At 41.7% G+C, this 16,382-nt stretch overlaps 2 protein-coding genes across 4 annotated transcripts in view; one reads left to right on the forward strand and one right to left on the reverse strand.

Annotated features, from left to right (window-relative positions):
* Positions 1 to 16,382, forward strand: part of WDR19 (WD repeat domain 19) — a 92,734-nt gene that overhangs the window by 25,476 nt on the left and 50,876 nt on the right. For all 3 annotated transcript variants that reach the window (XM_089778209.1, XM_014576749.4, XM_014576748.4), the window contains exons 8-18: positions 178 to 290; positions 4,724 to 4,897; positions 6,291 to 6,361; positions 7,109 to 7,281; positions 7,372 to 7,486; positions 8,301 to 8,407; positions 9,055 to 9,177; positions 9,910 to 10,059; positions 10,536 to 10,683; positions 15,127 to 15,331; positions 15,908 to 16,067. In XM_089778209.1, the coding sequence (XP_089634335.1) occupies positions 178 to 290; positions 4,724 to 4,897; positions 6,291 to 6,361; positions 7,109 to 7,281; positions 7,372 to 7,486; positions 8,301 to 8,407; positions 9,055 to 9,177; positions 9,910 to 10,059; positions 10,536 to 10,683; positions 15,127 to 15,331; positions 15,908 to 16,067 (1,539 nt within the window). The remainder of the gene's footprint in view (positions 1 to 177; positions 291 to 4,723; positions 4,898 to 6,290; positions 6,362 to 7,108; positions 7,282 to 7,371; positions 7,487 to 8,300; positions 8,408 to 9,054; positions 9,178 to 9,909; positions 10,060 to 10,535; positions 10,684 to 15,126; positions 15,332 to 15,907; positions 16,068 to 16,382) is intronic.
* Positions 14,091 to 16,382, reverse strand: part of LOC149524505 (uncharacterized) — a 36,317-nt gene continuing 34,025 nt past the window's right edge. Inside the window, exon 4 of the mRNA XM_089778215.1 lies at positions 14,091 to 14,974. Within this exon, the coding sequence (XP_089634341.1) occupies positions 14,858 to 14,974 (117 nt within the window). The 3' untranslated portion in view covers positions 14,091 to 14,857. The remainder of the gene's footprint in view (positions 14,975 to 16,382) is intronic.

Consider the following 16,382-nt stretch of genomic DNA (forward strand, 5'->3'; position numbering starts at 1 on the left):
AGCATCCCCAAAATACAATATCTTATGACTGTCAAGTTATAACTTGACCAATGGAACTAGACCTTGAACAGAATTCTGAAGATAATTAGTACAAAGCTTCATCATTTAGTAAAAACAGTACTGTAGTGTTTTTTAAAATGTTCTCACTGGGTGTGTTTTTCACTTTTCAATTGGCAGATAAGTGTGGTGGTTGGCAAAAAAACATTGTTTCTTTTTAATTTGAATGATCCTGATAACCCAATTGATCTGGAATTCCAGCAGCGCTATGGCAACATTGTAACCTATAGATGGTGAGTAAGCACTAAGTTCTTAAAATTGCAAGAAAAAGTTGAGGGGCATCTTTTTAAATGATATTATTTTTATTTTTGGTATTTAACCCACTATCACATGAGGATTTTGAGGATGTACAATAGTCCTTTTAATACAGTATTCTTTTCAGACTAAAGCACTGGTCCCTAAACTGGACATGAGGTAATGTTCAAGGAGCACTTGGCAGGGCCTGGGCCAGCCACCAGAGGGGACAGGGAGGGAACACCACCCAGCACTGCTTCACTCCCAGCACAGCTCCATTTGCAGCGCCTCTTCATTTCCAGCCGCGGCTCTGCTCTGCTCCAAGCTCTGCCCTCAGACCATCTCAAACCACAACTCTGCTCCAGCCCCAGCCCTGCTCCACTATGTCCTCTACTCTGCCCTCCATTCTCATTCTGCCCCCAGGCCAGCCTCCCCCTCTAGTCCCACCTCTTTCCCATCTCCTTCTTCGTCCTCAGTTCTGCTCCCAGTTTTGTTTTCAGCCCAAGAACCAATTACAGTGCAGGTGGGATCTCCCTGGTCTGGCACCCTTGAGATCCAACTGGTCCCAGATTAGGATTTTTCCAAACCTAGGAAGGTCACTTCTGGCTCCCTGGCCCAGCTCCAGCCCCACTGTAACCGGGCAGCTCAACTGGGGTGCACTGGGCTCCCAGCCCCTCTGGCAGTTGACTGCTAGCAGCCTGCTGCCCTGCCAATCCACAGGGCTCCCAGCCACCAGTCCTCCACCAGGACTCTCTGATCCTGGAACAGTTGCTGGATCAGAAAGTCACAGTTTAGAGAGATTCAGCCTTGGGTGGGAGGGCATTGACAGATTCCATTACTGATGAGGAGAAGTTTAGTCACTGCTGGACTAAGGGTATCTACAATTTACAGTCACATCAACTGAAAATTGTGGTTTAAAAAGCTGGGATGTCAAACTGAAACAGTAGAACTGTGGTTGTACTCATTCTTGGTAATGATATGGTTGCTGAAATTAGTGAGTGGCTTCTGTTAGAGGAGAAGTTGGTGACACAGAATCAGGGAACGTTCTTGATATAATCTGTTTATTTACAAAAATATACACACCTGAGGCTGGCTTGCATCAGCTGACTTAGGCTTGCAGGACTCATGCCATGGAGTAAAATTGCAGTGTAGACATTTAGGCTAAAACCAAAGCCCTGGGTCTGGAACTTCCCACAACTCTGCCCCAAGTTAGCTAATGAAGGCCAGCTGTAGGCGTGTATATTCTTGTAAATAAACAGAGTTTTATGTAAACATATCAATAAAACCCATTCAATGATTCTCTGGGTGAGTAACCTGCTTGTATGCAGCTTTTTGGTAAGGAGTTTTGTCACTAGATGTGACAGTGGCAGGGGTTGGCAATAATTTGTAATGGGGTGCCACTCCAAGAATTTGTAAGTGGTCAAGGGCCACACTCATCCATGAAATTAAAGGAGGTGTGGTATTTGGGATGAAAGGTGGGTGCAGAAGGAAGCTCAAGATAGGGAGATGGAGTGCCAGAGGGAGTGTGGGAGCTGGGAGGGAGTTTGAGGGAAGGAGAGGGTTGTGACTTGGGTCAAGGGATTACAGTGCAGGAGGGTGTGCAGGATCTGGGTGGGGCTTTAGGTGCTCAAGAGGATTCTAACCAGGAGGAGGGTGCAAGCTGGGAGGGGGTTGTGACTTGTGGCATAGGTGCAGGAGGGGGATGCAGAGATTTGGATTGTGACCTGGTGCAGGTGATGGAAGCACAGAATCTGGGAGGGGGAATGGGTGCAGGAGCAGGATGTGGAGTGTTTGAGTTATGTGGTTTGGGTGTGCAGCGGGGGCAGAGAGTTTGGGAAGGGGGGAGCTGAGGTGCCAAAGGCAGGCTCTGGGCAGGAGGCACTTACCCAGGAGCTTCCCAGCCAGCAGCCCAGCAGGACCCTACGGTAGACTCCATGCCTTCTATGCCCCCCACATGACACTCAGAGTGGCCAGCTGCAGGGCCCATATATTTCCATGGCCACTGCAAGCCCTGAAGGGCAGTACTTTAGGGTGCTGCCTGCCCTGCAAACACATTCTCTCCCCCAGCCTCCTCCCCCTGACTCCCAGTGGCACTCAAAGAAACACTTGGCCCTCTGAGTGGTGTGAAGGGGTGAGGAAGGCAGGGAAGTCTGCACAAGGCTATCTATGGGCTGCAAGCCAGATCTGGTGGCACAGGCCATATTTTGCCCACCCTTGGATGATTGTTTAGGACTCAGTGACCCTACTCAGATTCCAATGCTTAGGAATCATGGGTGGGCTCAAGCCTTGAAAATCCAATTTAGTTTACACTTGTCAAGGAGGAGAAAAAGATAGGAGCAGAATAAAGGCATTCAGGTGACCAGGAAGTATTTAAATACGAGAACACACAGGAATAGCGAGCTAGACAGAAAGCAGTAGTATGAGGCAGGAAAGAGCAAGGACAACCTAGCAAATGGTAGCCTTTGAAGGCATGAGGGTCCTGCTCACTTTTCTGAGCCCAGAAAGCCCCAAGCTCTCTGGACAGCCCAAATAATGCCTTGGAGTGGTGAGGAAACTGAGGCAGACACACAGAATCATAGAAATTTGGGGCTAGAAGGGACCTCACAAGGTTATCTTGTCCAAACCCCTCTGCTGAGGTAGGATAAAGTATACCTGACAAGTGGTTGTTCTTAAAAACTTTGAATAATGGAGATTTCACAACCTCTGTTGGAAGCCTATTATCCTTATAGTTTTTTCTAATATCTAAATCTCTCCTATACTGCAGATTAAGCCCATTACTATTTGTCCTGCTGGTTACTGAACTTGAGAGACAGTTGACTGCCATCCTCTTTATAGTAGCCCTTGAGATATTTGAAGACTTTTTTCTTAGGTCCACAAAGTTTTGCTTTCTCAACACTAAACATACCCAGTCTTTTAAGTGGGAGCTAGTACTGCTGAAATTACATGCATTTTAACATCCCTAATATAAACCCCCATGATTTTGTACATTTGGAGTTATTTTTCCCATTGTGCATCAATATTAAATTTTAATTTGCCATTTTGTTGTCTGGTCACCCAAGTTAGTGTGATCCTTTCACAATCAGCTTTTGACTTAACTATTTTAAATAATTTTGTATCATCTGCAAACTTTGCCACTTCACTATTTACATCCTTTTCCTGTTTACATCCTTTGTAAACTTCACAGTTTACGTCCAGCCTGCCACCATCCCTCAGCCAAACAGAAGCCTTTGGCAGGCTCTTTGCCTTCTACACACAACAGTCAGCTGTGGAGACCATGTGCTCTCTATGTGCCTTGCCCTCTGGTGAGGGGGCTCTGCAAGCTGCCTCCACCCCCAGCACAATCTCACAACTTCCATTAGCCACAGTTCAGCCGAGTTGCCTGCCATGCTTGCAGCTCAGGCAGCGCATGGAGGGCTTCCCGCAAAGAGTGCATGGCTCAGAGAGTACATGGCCTCTGTAGTCAGAGCCTTTGAGTAGCATGCAGGAGCACAGAAGGCAGGTAGCCTGCCTGAGGATGCTGCTGGACTGGTGGCCAGGAGCTGCCTAGATAAGTGCCTCCTGGCCAGAACCTGCACCTGGCACCCCATCCCCTCTTCTTCTTCCCTCCCCCCCACACACAACCCTCCACCCATACCCCTTCCAGACCCCGCACCCCTATTTCCTTCCCCAGGTCACAACCCTGACCTCCAATTGTAATGGGATTGGTGAAGCATGAGTCTTCCTTACAAAAGCTTTGCAGACACTTCCCTGACATATTGTGGTTTATCTATGTGCTGATTCATATTCAACTTGTGATTCACTATAAGCCCCAGATCCTTTCAGCACTACTACTGCCTAGCCAATTATTCCCAATTTTGTAGTTGTGCATTTGATTTCCCTTTCAGAGTTCAGTACTTTGCACTTATCTTTACTGAATTTCATCTTGTTCGTTTCAGACCAAGTTAATTTTTAATTCTAACCCTGTGCTCCCAAGTTCTAACAACACCTCTCTGCTTGGTGTCTGTCATCTTCAGAATTTGTAAGCCCATACTCTCCACTTCATTATCCAAATCATTAATGAAAATGTTGACTAGTACCAGACCCAACAGGGCCATCCTTGGGGTTGGTGTGCTGGACAAGGACCTGGGGAACCATTCTAAGGTGGTTTTGTCAAGAGCAGGGTACCCTCCTCCTTACTGCTGCTCCCAGGAGCCTCCTGTCTGCTGTTTTCCTTCAATGAGGAGAAGAGTCCTACACGCAGCTCCCATCAACAAATATTTTTATGTCTGCTGTAGGAAGATTCTGTGTGGGTTTTTTTTTCTTTCCCTCTTTGTTTCTTCAGCACTTTGACTTTCAGCCTGCTCAAAGTCCTCATTCTCATATTGCATTACTATATGTTGTAGCCAGGCTGCCCAGCATCTCTCTCCCACTTCTATTGTTGGTTTTGCTGTAGGTACGGTGATGGCTACATCATGATTGGCTTCTCACGTGGGTGCTTTGTTGTTATTTCTACACACATTCGTGAGATTGGTCAAGAGATTTTTCAAGCTCGCAATCATAAGGACAACCTAATGAGTATTGCAATATCACAATCACTAAACAAAGCTGCATCATGTGGAGACAACTGGTAAGTGACCCTATTTGTATATAAAATGTTTGAATAGCAAGCATCTTAAATCAAGCACGATTACTTACTTTCTTAATTGTTACATCTTTTAATTTCTTGTTTCTTTTATATTGGCTAATGTGGTACTTGAATCCAAAAGTGTTACTAATATACTTTCATTACTGTGTACTACTGATTAGATACAGAGTTCCTGTTAGCAGTAGTTGTTCATCTAATCCACTTAATCTATTATTGAGAAAATTTAACTCATTTATGGAATACTAAGGGTTGATCTGTATGAAGGTATATCTGTTTACAAACCAACACAGTTAAAGTGTGGATGCAATTATTCGGTACAAAGGTATTTATGTCAGTGGAGTTGAATTTACAGGAGTAAGCTACGTTGACGTAAGGCTATTATATCGACTGTATAACAGGGTCCAAGCAAGGAGAAGTTATACTTAAGTGTATCTATTTTTAAACCAATATAGTGGTACAAACTCTGTGTGTAGACAGCCCCTCTGTTTGTTAGATGTCTAAAATTTATTTAGAACAATGTAAAATTCATGCTCTGAAGCTACGAAAATTTTGGCTTGGATAAATCAGTATTTAGGACAGTTTTCTCCATTGAGAGATCATGCTACAGTCTAAAGCGTTTTGCCTCAGAAATAAGAGCATTCCACACAATCTCAACTTCTATGATCGGCATAATGTGAAAGTTAGATTTTCACACTATGACCAAACAGATAAATTATCTGCATATCTTTTATTATCTACTTGTACAGTACTTAGCACAACAGAATCCTCATTATTAATATTCATTATTTGTACTGTAGTAGCACCTCGATTGTTACCCTCAGTTCAGGATTCCATTATAGTAGACATTGGATCAACAGACCACCTCACCTGCCCCAGAGAAGAGGCCCATGACACATAAGGTGCATCTACACCGCACACCCTTACCTCAAAATAAGCTACACAATTTGCACAATGAGAATTGCATAGCTTATTTTGAAGTAATTTCAGAATAAAGCGGAATTCCAAAACATCCCTTAAACCTCTGGAGCGAGGATTACAGGGACACCGGAATAGCGCACCATTATTTTGAAATCTATTTCAAAATAATGGGCACACTCAAAAGACATGGAATAGCTATTTTGTCAGCTCCTCCTCCCCAACATGCCTTGCTCACTGGGCACCCGAACCCTGCACTTATCTGCACCTTTCTCTCCCTCCCACCAGTTTTGGAGGAGCTGTGAATTGCTTGATTCGTACTCTGTCCCCTCTCCTCCCTCTCCCTTCCAGAGCTGGAATGTAGTGAATCAGCGCTCTCTCATCATAACCATCATGAAATGAAAGTAATCAATGAATATAGTACTAGTAAAGGTAATGACTCTTTATATTTTTTTTGTAGCATTAAGATCCATGACCTGTCAGAACTGAAGGAAATGTATGCTATAATAAACCTGGATGATGAAAATAAAGGTATGATCAAGTTTTCAATGCTGACATGTTTTGCCAAATCATATAAAACAGAATTTTATTTATATTGACAAGTTGTTTAGAAGAGAGACAGTATAGACAATATTTATTGAATAGCACTCTAAATATAGACTGTGGTTAACTCCTTCCTTTCCAATATGTATGTATTATGAGATGGTCTATTTGCCAAACTGGATATTTAATGTAGCTTTTTTTGTGGGAGAGGGGAGGATTTTAAAAATTGCTGAGATTCTGTTTTTCAAAAATAGTTGATTGTCCACTGTTTTTCAGTCCATAGCATGTAATATTCAAATTACTAAAATAATTTAGTGTTTATTTTTTCCCATTTTGCATTGTGGTTTATTTTTCTGAGTGGCATGTTCTTGTGCTAAGAGCATGTATTGGGTCTATTCTATTCTAATCCTGATTACTTTCAGAGTATTGAAATGAGACTACATCTCTGGAGCTGGAGTCCTGTGTTTCTCTTATTTCAATACTCAATTCATTTATTGTGAATTTTGAAGTAATTCCTTCTAAAACTAATACCAGAATAGCAGGTTGTGATCTATGATAAACTATTTTTGTTCTGTTTTACATACTTTTTATACTTCAGTGCAAAGAGTTGAAAAATATTCTTAAATAATGAAATCAGGTCAGGGTTTCTTTTTAAAAACAATAGAATGGCTTGTAGGTTTCACTGAAAATCAAGTAGGCTTTTTTTGTTGTTGTGAAAGCTTGTCAATATTTTAGGCCTTGATCACCTGGCTTGGACAGATGATGGGCAGTTGTTGGCAGTATCTACACAAAGAGGCTCGCTCCATGTCTTCTTGACAAAGCTTCCAATCCTTGGAGACACTTGCAGCACACGTGTTGCATACCTCACTTCTCTTCTTGAAGTTACTGTGGTCAATCATGTTGAAAAAGTATGCCATTTTATTAATTTTTCACTTAATTTAGATGTAACTTTTAAGTAAGCAGTAACAATGTGGCAAATGAGTGTGATTTCCTTATAGGAGCTACCAATCACAGTTTCTGTTGAAGTGGAGCCAAACTTTGTTGCTGTAGGTCTTTATCATTTGGCTGTAGGAATGAACAATCGTGCTTGGTTTTATGCACTTGGAGAGAATAGTAAGTATAACTGTAATTTTCTCATTTTAGAGTACAGTATTTTATCATCCATTATCTGCTAAATATAGATCCATTTTCTAAAACAGGTGGTTTTTTTTAACACTTCTAATATCCTGACTAATGCAAGGTGTTGTTATTGTATAATCTCATGTGACACTAAGATTCAGGACAGCACATTGGATTCCCAGAATTTGGATTAGTACAATCAAGACATAGTGGAAGCAATTAGAATAAAAATTCAGGGTTTGAAGGGTTAGATGAAGCCTTTTGTTATTTATGTCATCAGGCCATGCTGCCTAGAAGTTGCCACCAACTGAAGGTTGTTTGGCTTATGTGCAATTTAATTAGGAGAGAAGCCATAAACATGGAGACTCAACTTGTTTTCAAATTTCTTGAGGTGTTCTTTTTAGAACAGGGTTTAGATGGGTTGGTGGAGCAGGGTGAAAAAGCTTGTACTACACCTTTTTTTTAGGCATCACACTTAAATCTCAAGTATTTATCAATCCAGGATCTTTTGTGAACAAAAAGATCGCTCTAAAGAGAAAAAAGTCCACCATTAGTCATAGATGAATATAATTGTAGATTAGTGAAATTGCATTGGGAAAGAGGGCCCCCTTTAATCCTTAGTAACGTAAAGATGTGACTATGAGAAAGCAGTCTCCCATGTTTCTATCAAGGCTTCCTTCTATTTCTCCTCTTTATACTCCCTTGCCGCCTTATTATTAGTAGTAGTAATTCCTAATAATCTAAGGTAATACGGTCACAAAATGCACCATGCACAATTAATTTTTCCCCTCTGCATTAAATTTTGTAGGTGTAAAAAAGCTTAAAGACATGGAGTATCTGGGGACAGTAGCCAGCATGTCTCTCAATTCTGACTATGCCGCTGCACTTTTTGAGGGTAAAGTCCAGTTGCATATGGTAAGCATACAGAAGATCTGGAACTCTAAAAGGACAGCTAAAGTGGCAGTAGACAGAGAGAAATTGTAAGTCCTAATGATAGTAAGATTGGTTAGAGTGGAAATTAGGTGCTGAGTGGGTAGGTAGATGTAACTAACCAACATAAAAGTTAAAAACCTTACAAGAAAGTATTTTGGTAGCAAACATGAGAACCACAACTGAGTTATGTGTGGCTTGCCAAAGTGTAAATTCTGTCTTGTATAAGAAAAAAGTGCTAGCTTATGAACTGATTAATAGCTTTCTTTGGAAATTCTGTATGGTGCTTTAGGGAGCAGCTAGTGGTTTGTAAGTTGTACATATGAGAGGACAAATCTGAGCTGATTATATCCAATAAGGCAGTGGTCCCCAACCTTTTGGGGCTTCCGCACGCCCAGGGGCTTGGGCTGCGCATGCGCTGGGTGCCCAGGGTGTAATAATGGCTCAGGCCAGCCCGGGTAACTAGGCGGGCGCACATAAATGCCCCAGCAGGCGCCATTGCGCCCACGGGCACTGCCTTGGGGACCACTGCAATAAGGTAATGCCTTGCTGTCAGTTTCATAAAAACAAAATTCATTAATATCTTGCTAGTGGTAGTGTAGTGGTTTGTTTTGATTATTTTTATACTTTAGATAGAAGGTGATGGTTTGGATGCTCAGGAAGAACGAGAGACTCGACTTTTCCCAACTGTGGATGATAAATGTCGAATCTTGTGCCATGCTCTTACTGGTGATTTCCTCATCTATGGTACAGATGTAAGTACTTTGCTTGTTTCAAATTTTTCTTACATTCAGTAAGTGTTTTTTTTTTTTTTTTTGATAACTTACACTGTTTTTCTTCCTAAAGTAAACATAAAGTGTATGGTTCTGATATGTAGTGTACCTTGACTTACTTTGTATGCAAGCTGTTTTTAAGCACAGACAAAATTTCAGCCAGCTTCCTTAATTATCTAGGTCTCTGTGATGCAATTGCACTGGAACATTACAATAGTTCAGTTATTTATGGTTGATGCTCAGCGTCATAGCTTAAGGCCAACTCCTGCTTTCGTTGAAGACAAAACTGCATTAGCAAAACTGCTAATGAATTTAATATTATTTATTTGTTTTATAGTGGCGCCAAAGGGCATCAATCAAGGATCAGGCCCTCATCGTGCTAGGAGCCTTATAGACCTCCAAGGGAAAAAATAGTCCCTACTATAAAGATCTAATAATCTAGGTTATTTTGTGACAACTACATAGGAGTTGTCATCTGCCATGTGCCATCCTCTGTACAAACATAAAGGCATGGTGCCTGCCTCAAACAGCTCACAGTTTAAAGTGGTAAAGAGTGTATGGTTCTTAAAGGACACATTAGCACCCCGAAGACAGGATAAACCAAAATGGAATACCATTAGAGTAACTCCATCAAAATGAATTACCTCAAATATGTTTACATTATAGCTGCTTGTGTGGTAATAGTATTCTGAGTGAGCTATTATTTATTATTAGACAGGTATTATTCAGTATTTCTACATTGAAGACTGGCAATATGTGAATGAATATCGGCATCCTGTCAGTGTCAGAAAAATCTTTCCAGACTCCAGTGGAACCAGATTGGTTTTCATTGATGACAAAAGTGAAGGCTTTCTGTATTGCCCAGTAAGTCAATTCATGACATTAATTCCACTTTAATTACAAGCAGAGTTGTCTGTACGTTATTTCTACAGTGTGGTTTGTTTTATCACAGCATAAAGAAACGTGCCGATTGGCACGTATTTGTCATACACCCTCTGCCCCCAAAAAAGTAAGCTGACAGAGGGAGGGACATAGAAGTTGCTAGACTGATCAGTCTAAGCTTGCCTTTGGCAAAAATTTCTTCTTAATCTCAGGCAGTTGGTTTATGTACTGTTTATATATATATATATATTTATAATTACTTAAGTAATCTAAAGTTACTATGTATTTTCTCATTTTCAGTTTTAATGTTTCATGTTCTAAAACTGTTTCATGACCCCTTCTGGACCACTTACTCCTTTTCTATCTTTTTTGAGATGGGTGACCAGAACTGCACACACTATTCTGTGTGTCTTATTAGCTTTCTACTCAGTAAGTAATTTATACTACTATTTTTCTAGGTAAATGATGGTGTTCATGAGATCCCAAATTTTCCACCAACTATTAAAGGCATCCTGTGGGAAAATTGGCCAATAGATAAAGATGTATTTGCTGCTTATGATGATGATAAAGTGTATACTTATGTCTTCCATAAGGATACCATACAAGGTACTGTAAATAATTAATAGTTAATTAGTTATCTGACATTTTATGGCAGTTAGTTAGAACATGTTAACATTATTTAAATATTACATTTTAATTAGTATGTTCATGTGAACTCGCTGCATGTGTGTAATAGTACTGCTACTGGTAAGTATTGTCAGCCAAAACACAAGCAGGTTTATCCACACAGTTCTCACAAAGCGTTTCAGTCCTGACCTGCAGATTTCCTGCTATTCTAGGTTGTGGCCTCTCCCAGAGGCTTCATGTAGATGTTAAACAGCATAGGGGACAAGATGTAGCCTTGCTGGACCTCGTAGCACAATCGCCACGAGGTTGAATAGCCTACCTCCCCTTTTCTCCCAAACAGAAAATGCCCAAAAGCACTCCCCCCTACAGTTTTTAAAGGAACATATTAGTTGTTGGTCAAAGTCTTAATGACTTTTCATTCCCTATTGGCTTAGAAGTTACAAATTAAATGCCCAAAGATTGTTAGCCTGTCAGAACACAAGATATGGGTTATGGACTCTAGGACCTGTGAAGAGGGGCAAGACTGAGCTTTCAATACTTTCTGTTAAGCAAGGAGTTGTTTTTTTTTGAGGTGGGGGGGTTCCTCTTTTGATACTACTTAGATATGGGCAGATGTATGTCCTGTAGTATAAATGTTAAAATGTATTTAATTTTATAAACATGTACTCTCTGAAATTTACAGCGGTTACATGTTTAACCAGTGGGGATGTGGGGAGGAGCCGGTGCTTCCATCCATACCAGCTCCCTCCTCTGTATCAGAGTTCAGGAGGGCTTAAAAGCTGGCTCTTGCCTTCCCCACCCCTGCCTCTGATACACAGGCAGCAGTGGGAGCAGCCTGTGTGTAACTATTAGGATTAACAGATAAGCCCAGGCTCATCCGTTAATCATGTAAACGGCTTCACATTCACATCCCTAATCTCCATTTACTTTTCTGAGTTGAGGTGTTTGTGACTGTGCTAACTGTAGTAGTAAACTATTAGTAAATATAGAAGAGTGCCTATGGTATGAGTTAGGGATGGGAACCTCTAGTCAACTATCCGATAAGCATTTACTTATCGGATAGTCAACAGACTAGTCGAGTAGTTGCTTCCCCCCCCCCCTTGCTGCCTCTATCAGAAATAGGCAACAAGGAAGGGGAGAAGAAGGGGTGCTTCAAAGTGACAGTGCCACGTGAAGTCTGGGGCCAGACCCTGGGCTCCATGTGGTGCTGCCGCTTTGAAATGCCACATGCAACCCCGAGGCCAGCTGGGAACTCGGACTGCACGCAACGTTGTCAAAGTGTCAATGCCACATGGATCCTGGGGTCGGGTGGAGGGTTAGAGTCCCCAGCTTGACCCCAGGCTCCATGCGCTACTTCTGCTTTGAAATGCCGCCTGTAGCCTGATGCTGGCAGGCAGTGTCTATGCCACTAATCTACAAGTGGATTTTGGGGTGCATTGTGCTCTGATATCAATTATCTGGCCTTTCACCACCCTTAGGCTGTGAGCCCATTCTGCAATAGCCCAGGCTTCAATCATGGCCTCCGTCCACAATGTGCTACTTCAGGAAATACGTAGAGCAGCCATGTGGAGTTAAATGTACGTTTTTGCTGTTCGTTGTGCCTTGGTGAAGTATTTGGTGAGGGATGTCTCCTTCAGGGCATGGCTGTCTTCCATTTATCTCTTCCATCTGCATCTTCACATCCTCCTATGACTTTAGTATCTTGTGTTAGTTACCCTCAATGGAATACAATAAGGACCATCATTTGAAGATGAGCAGTTTAAAAACCTGTAACTGGAGGTTCGTTGAGATGTTTGGCTCCTATTTGTATTATACTTCCTGCTCTCCTTCTTCTCTGCCACTGATCTACGGGATTTGCAGTGGAGAAAGAACTGGAGATGCAGTCAGTCTGCTCTACCCTTTATCTCTTCAGACAAAACCACAAGGTGAGTCAGGGCACATGTGCAGTTCAGTGGACACCACTTTCTAATTCTTCACTCCAGACCCATAGTGTGCCTGTATAAAACCTCAGTGTAATACAGAGAGGGATCACACAGCTCAAAGAACCTGTTACAGGTAGCCTCCTCTTTTCTGTCTTCATATCTTTCCCTCCTCTCATGCTTCCTAATGTTCTGGGTTTTTTTTACTGCTACTGCTTGTTGAGCAGATGTTTTCAAAAAACTATCAAGATCTTTCTTAAGTGGAAACCCTATCATTTTGTTTGCAGAACTGAGTGTTTTCCAATGTGCATAAGTTCATACTTATCCACATTAAATTTTAATCTACCATTTTGTGTCCCAATAACTCAAGTTAATAAGATCCCTTGTAACTTTTTGCAGTCTGCTTAGGACTTATCCGTGTGAGAAATTTTGAATTGTCTTTAAATTGTACCCCCTCACTGCTTACCCTTTTTTCCAGATCATTTATGAGTATGTTGAACAGCACAGGTTCCTATACAGATCTTTTAGATATCCCACTATTTACCCCTCTCCGTTGTGGAAACAGACCCTTTATTCCTATGTTTTGTTTCCTGTATCTAACCAGTTACTGATTCATGAGGGGACTTTTCCTTTTATTCCATGACAGCTAGTTTTCCTTAAAAGCCTTTGGGAACTTCAGTTTAAGATTATGAACTTAAGGTTTGGGACCTAGATAAAGGCATTCTGAAATTCCAAGTACACTATATCAATTGGATCACTCGTGTCAACACACTTGGTGACACTCTCAAAGAATTCTAATAGATTGGTGAGGCATGATTTTCTTTTTCAAATGCTATGATGAATCTTCCCCAACAATCAGGTTAATCAAAATGTTTCTGATAATTCTGGTCTTTAGTTTCAGCCGTTTGCTTAGTACTGAAGTTAGGCTTACTCGCCTATATTTACTAGGAGCCTTTTTAAAATTGACATTGCATTAGCTGTTCTACAGTCATCTATTACAGAGGCTAATTTAAGTGATAGGTTATATGCCATAATTCAGGGCTACTCAACATGTGGCCCATGGGCTGCATGCAGCGCTCGGCCTGTTTGTTTGTGGCCTGCGAGTCTGGTTTGGGTTTACATGGGGCTCAACATGCAGCCTGTGGGTGGGATCCTTTGAACATCGCCTCCACTGGAAATACAGGCTCTGCCCCCAGCTTCCTGGAGTCAGCCACTGATCAGTTTCAACAGTGGCTGAATCTCGAGCCTGGGACAGAACAGCTGGGCTGCCAGGTAGGTCCCTGCAGGACCAACCCGGCAGCACCCCAGCTGCTCTACCCCAGGGTCCACAACAAAAGCCTGGTCTGCTGGCGGGGGGGGTGCACTAGCTGCCTCCCCCCCCCCAGCAGACGAGGGACACCGGGAGCAAAGCCGTAGCGGCAGCGGGGTGCCGCGCCTCTGAGGCTTTGCTCTGGCAAAGCCTCAGAGGCACGGGACCCCGCCGCCGCTGCGGCTTTGCTCCCGGTGTCCCTGGTCTGCTGGAGACGGTCCCCAGCAGACCAGGGGCACCCGGAGCAGCTTTTCTCGCCCCGGAGGTCGAGGTGGCGGGACCGCTGCGCTCTGGGCCGCGTAACTCGGGGACTGCCTGTACACTCCACAACAGCAGGGCGTCTCCCAGGCAGGGTGAACATTGAAAGATGCAAGCGGATGGGCTGGCTGGAACAGATGGGTACAAGGTGTCTATGTTCTAGCCGCCAAGGAGGAGATGCTAGAAACATTGTGGGAGATGCTTTGTATTCATGCCCATCAGTGTGAAAGAAGCTATTTGCATATATTTGTACATGTATGCAACCACATTTACATTGCAGCCCTTGGCATGTGCTGTGAGTATCATTATGGCACCAAGAGCTTCCACAGTTGAGTAGCCCTGCCATAGTTAATAGTTCTGCAATTTCATATTTGATTTCTATTGGGACTTATTACTGTTTAGTTTATCAGTTTGTTCCAAAACCCCCTCTATTGACATTTCAATCTGGGACAGTTCCTCAGACTTGTCACTTAACAAGAATGGCTCAGATGTGGGAATCTCCCTCTCATCCTCTGCAATGAAGACTGATGAAAAGAATTTATTTAATTTCTCTGCAGCAGTCTTGTCTGTCTTTAATACTCCACTAGCATCTATGTCATCCACTGATTGTTTGGCAAGCTTTCGGCTTCTGATTTAATTTTAAAATGCTCTTAGTTTTTTTCTTTTGCTAGTTGCTCTTGAAAATCGTTTTGGCATATATTTTTACACTTGGTATCTTCAGTAGATGATGAATGCCAAAATTAGAGATCTTGAATAGGTCAGATTGGTCCAGGTGTATGTAACGCTGTTGGATAAAAGAACAAACCTGTTGAGATTTTCAAAATAAGATTCCTTCACTCTTATATTTCTTAACTGTTCATAACTGCAACTGGCTGCTAAATATGTCATAATGTAGGAACATTTTAAATAACATTTTTTTCTGATTTCCTAATACAGGGTGTAAGGTTATTTTGGCAGGTGGCACCAAGGTTCCCTTTTCCCATAAACCATTGCTTTTGTATAATGGAGAATTAACCTGTCAGACTCAGAGTGGGAAAACAAACAATATCTATCTTAGTACTCATAGTTTCCTTGGCAATTTGAAAGACACTGGATTTAATGAGCTGAAAAAAATACTTACTCAGACTTTAATGTTGAAAAGGTAGGTCTGCTTTTTAATTATATTGATTTAATCATTTTCTTCTGTGATTGAAGCACACAACATATTGCACATGCTAGTATGCTAAAAATCCCATGCTGAATATTGATAAAATTTATATTAAACCATCATTCCATATAAGTGTTTAGTTTGTTTGGATAGCTGAGTAACACGTGATCCAATGATTTTTTTTTTCACTGTTAAGTAAGAGCCACACTAATCTATTCAAGAGCTGTTCAGGGCTCCACGATAGCTTCTCCCCCAAAACTGACAAAGTGCATGCCACCCCAGTCTCTCCAAGGGAGCAAAAACAGTACAATGGAAGGATAGTGCAAGGTGAGAAGTAAGCCAGAGAAAGAAAATAGTTTTTCTTAAGAAGACAGGTGGGGCAATTGAGGATAAACTGCAGGCCAGCATATTCATGTGGCCCCTAACAATTTTCCCCAACCTAGAAATTAGTCAGTTCCCAGTTGCTCTCTACTTTTAAAGTTTATCAAGCTTTTTAGGTTTAAAAGAAAATATTATAAGAAAAGATATATTGAATGCAACTTTTAGTTTGTTTTGTTTCACCCTGCATAGGTTTTCTGAAGCATGGGAGTTATGCAAACGTCTGAATGATCAATCTAGTTGGAATGAGCTTGCCAGAGCTTGCCTGCATCACATGGAATTGGAGTTTGCAGTACGTGTTTATCGGACCATTGCAAATGTTGGTATGGTGATGTCACTAGAGCAAATAAAGGTAACATTTAAAAGTAATTGTCAAATCTTTTTGTAAAAATATGAAAGATGAAGATTGCTGGAATTCTGGTGTTGTGTATTATATTATATCCATATCGGAGAGGGAGACTGTATATATTGAGGAGAAGTCAGAGCCATCTCTAGACAGTTTGATTTCAGATACTTACTGGAATCCCTCCTTAATTAATTTATTTGCCTTGAGAAACGTAGTACTATGTGCACATACTCTGTGGTGTATATATAACCTATGGTTTAGATCAGGTTTTGCACAAGATGACTGGAAGATAGCTAATGTAAGACCAATTTTTTCTAAAAG

The sequence above is a fragment of the Pelodiscus sinensis genome, chromosome 4 (assembly GCF_052426305.1).
Source record: "Pelodiscus sinensis isolate ZL-2025 chromosome 4, ASM5242630v1, whole genome shotgun sequence".
Taxonomy (NCBI): Eukaryota; Metazoa; Chordata; order Testudines; family Trionychidae; genus Pelodiscus; species Pelodiscus sinensis.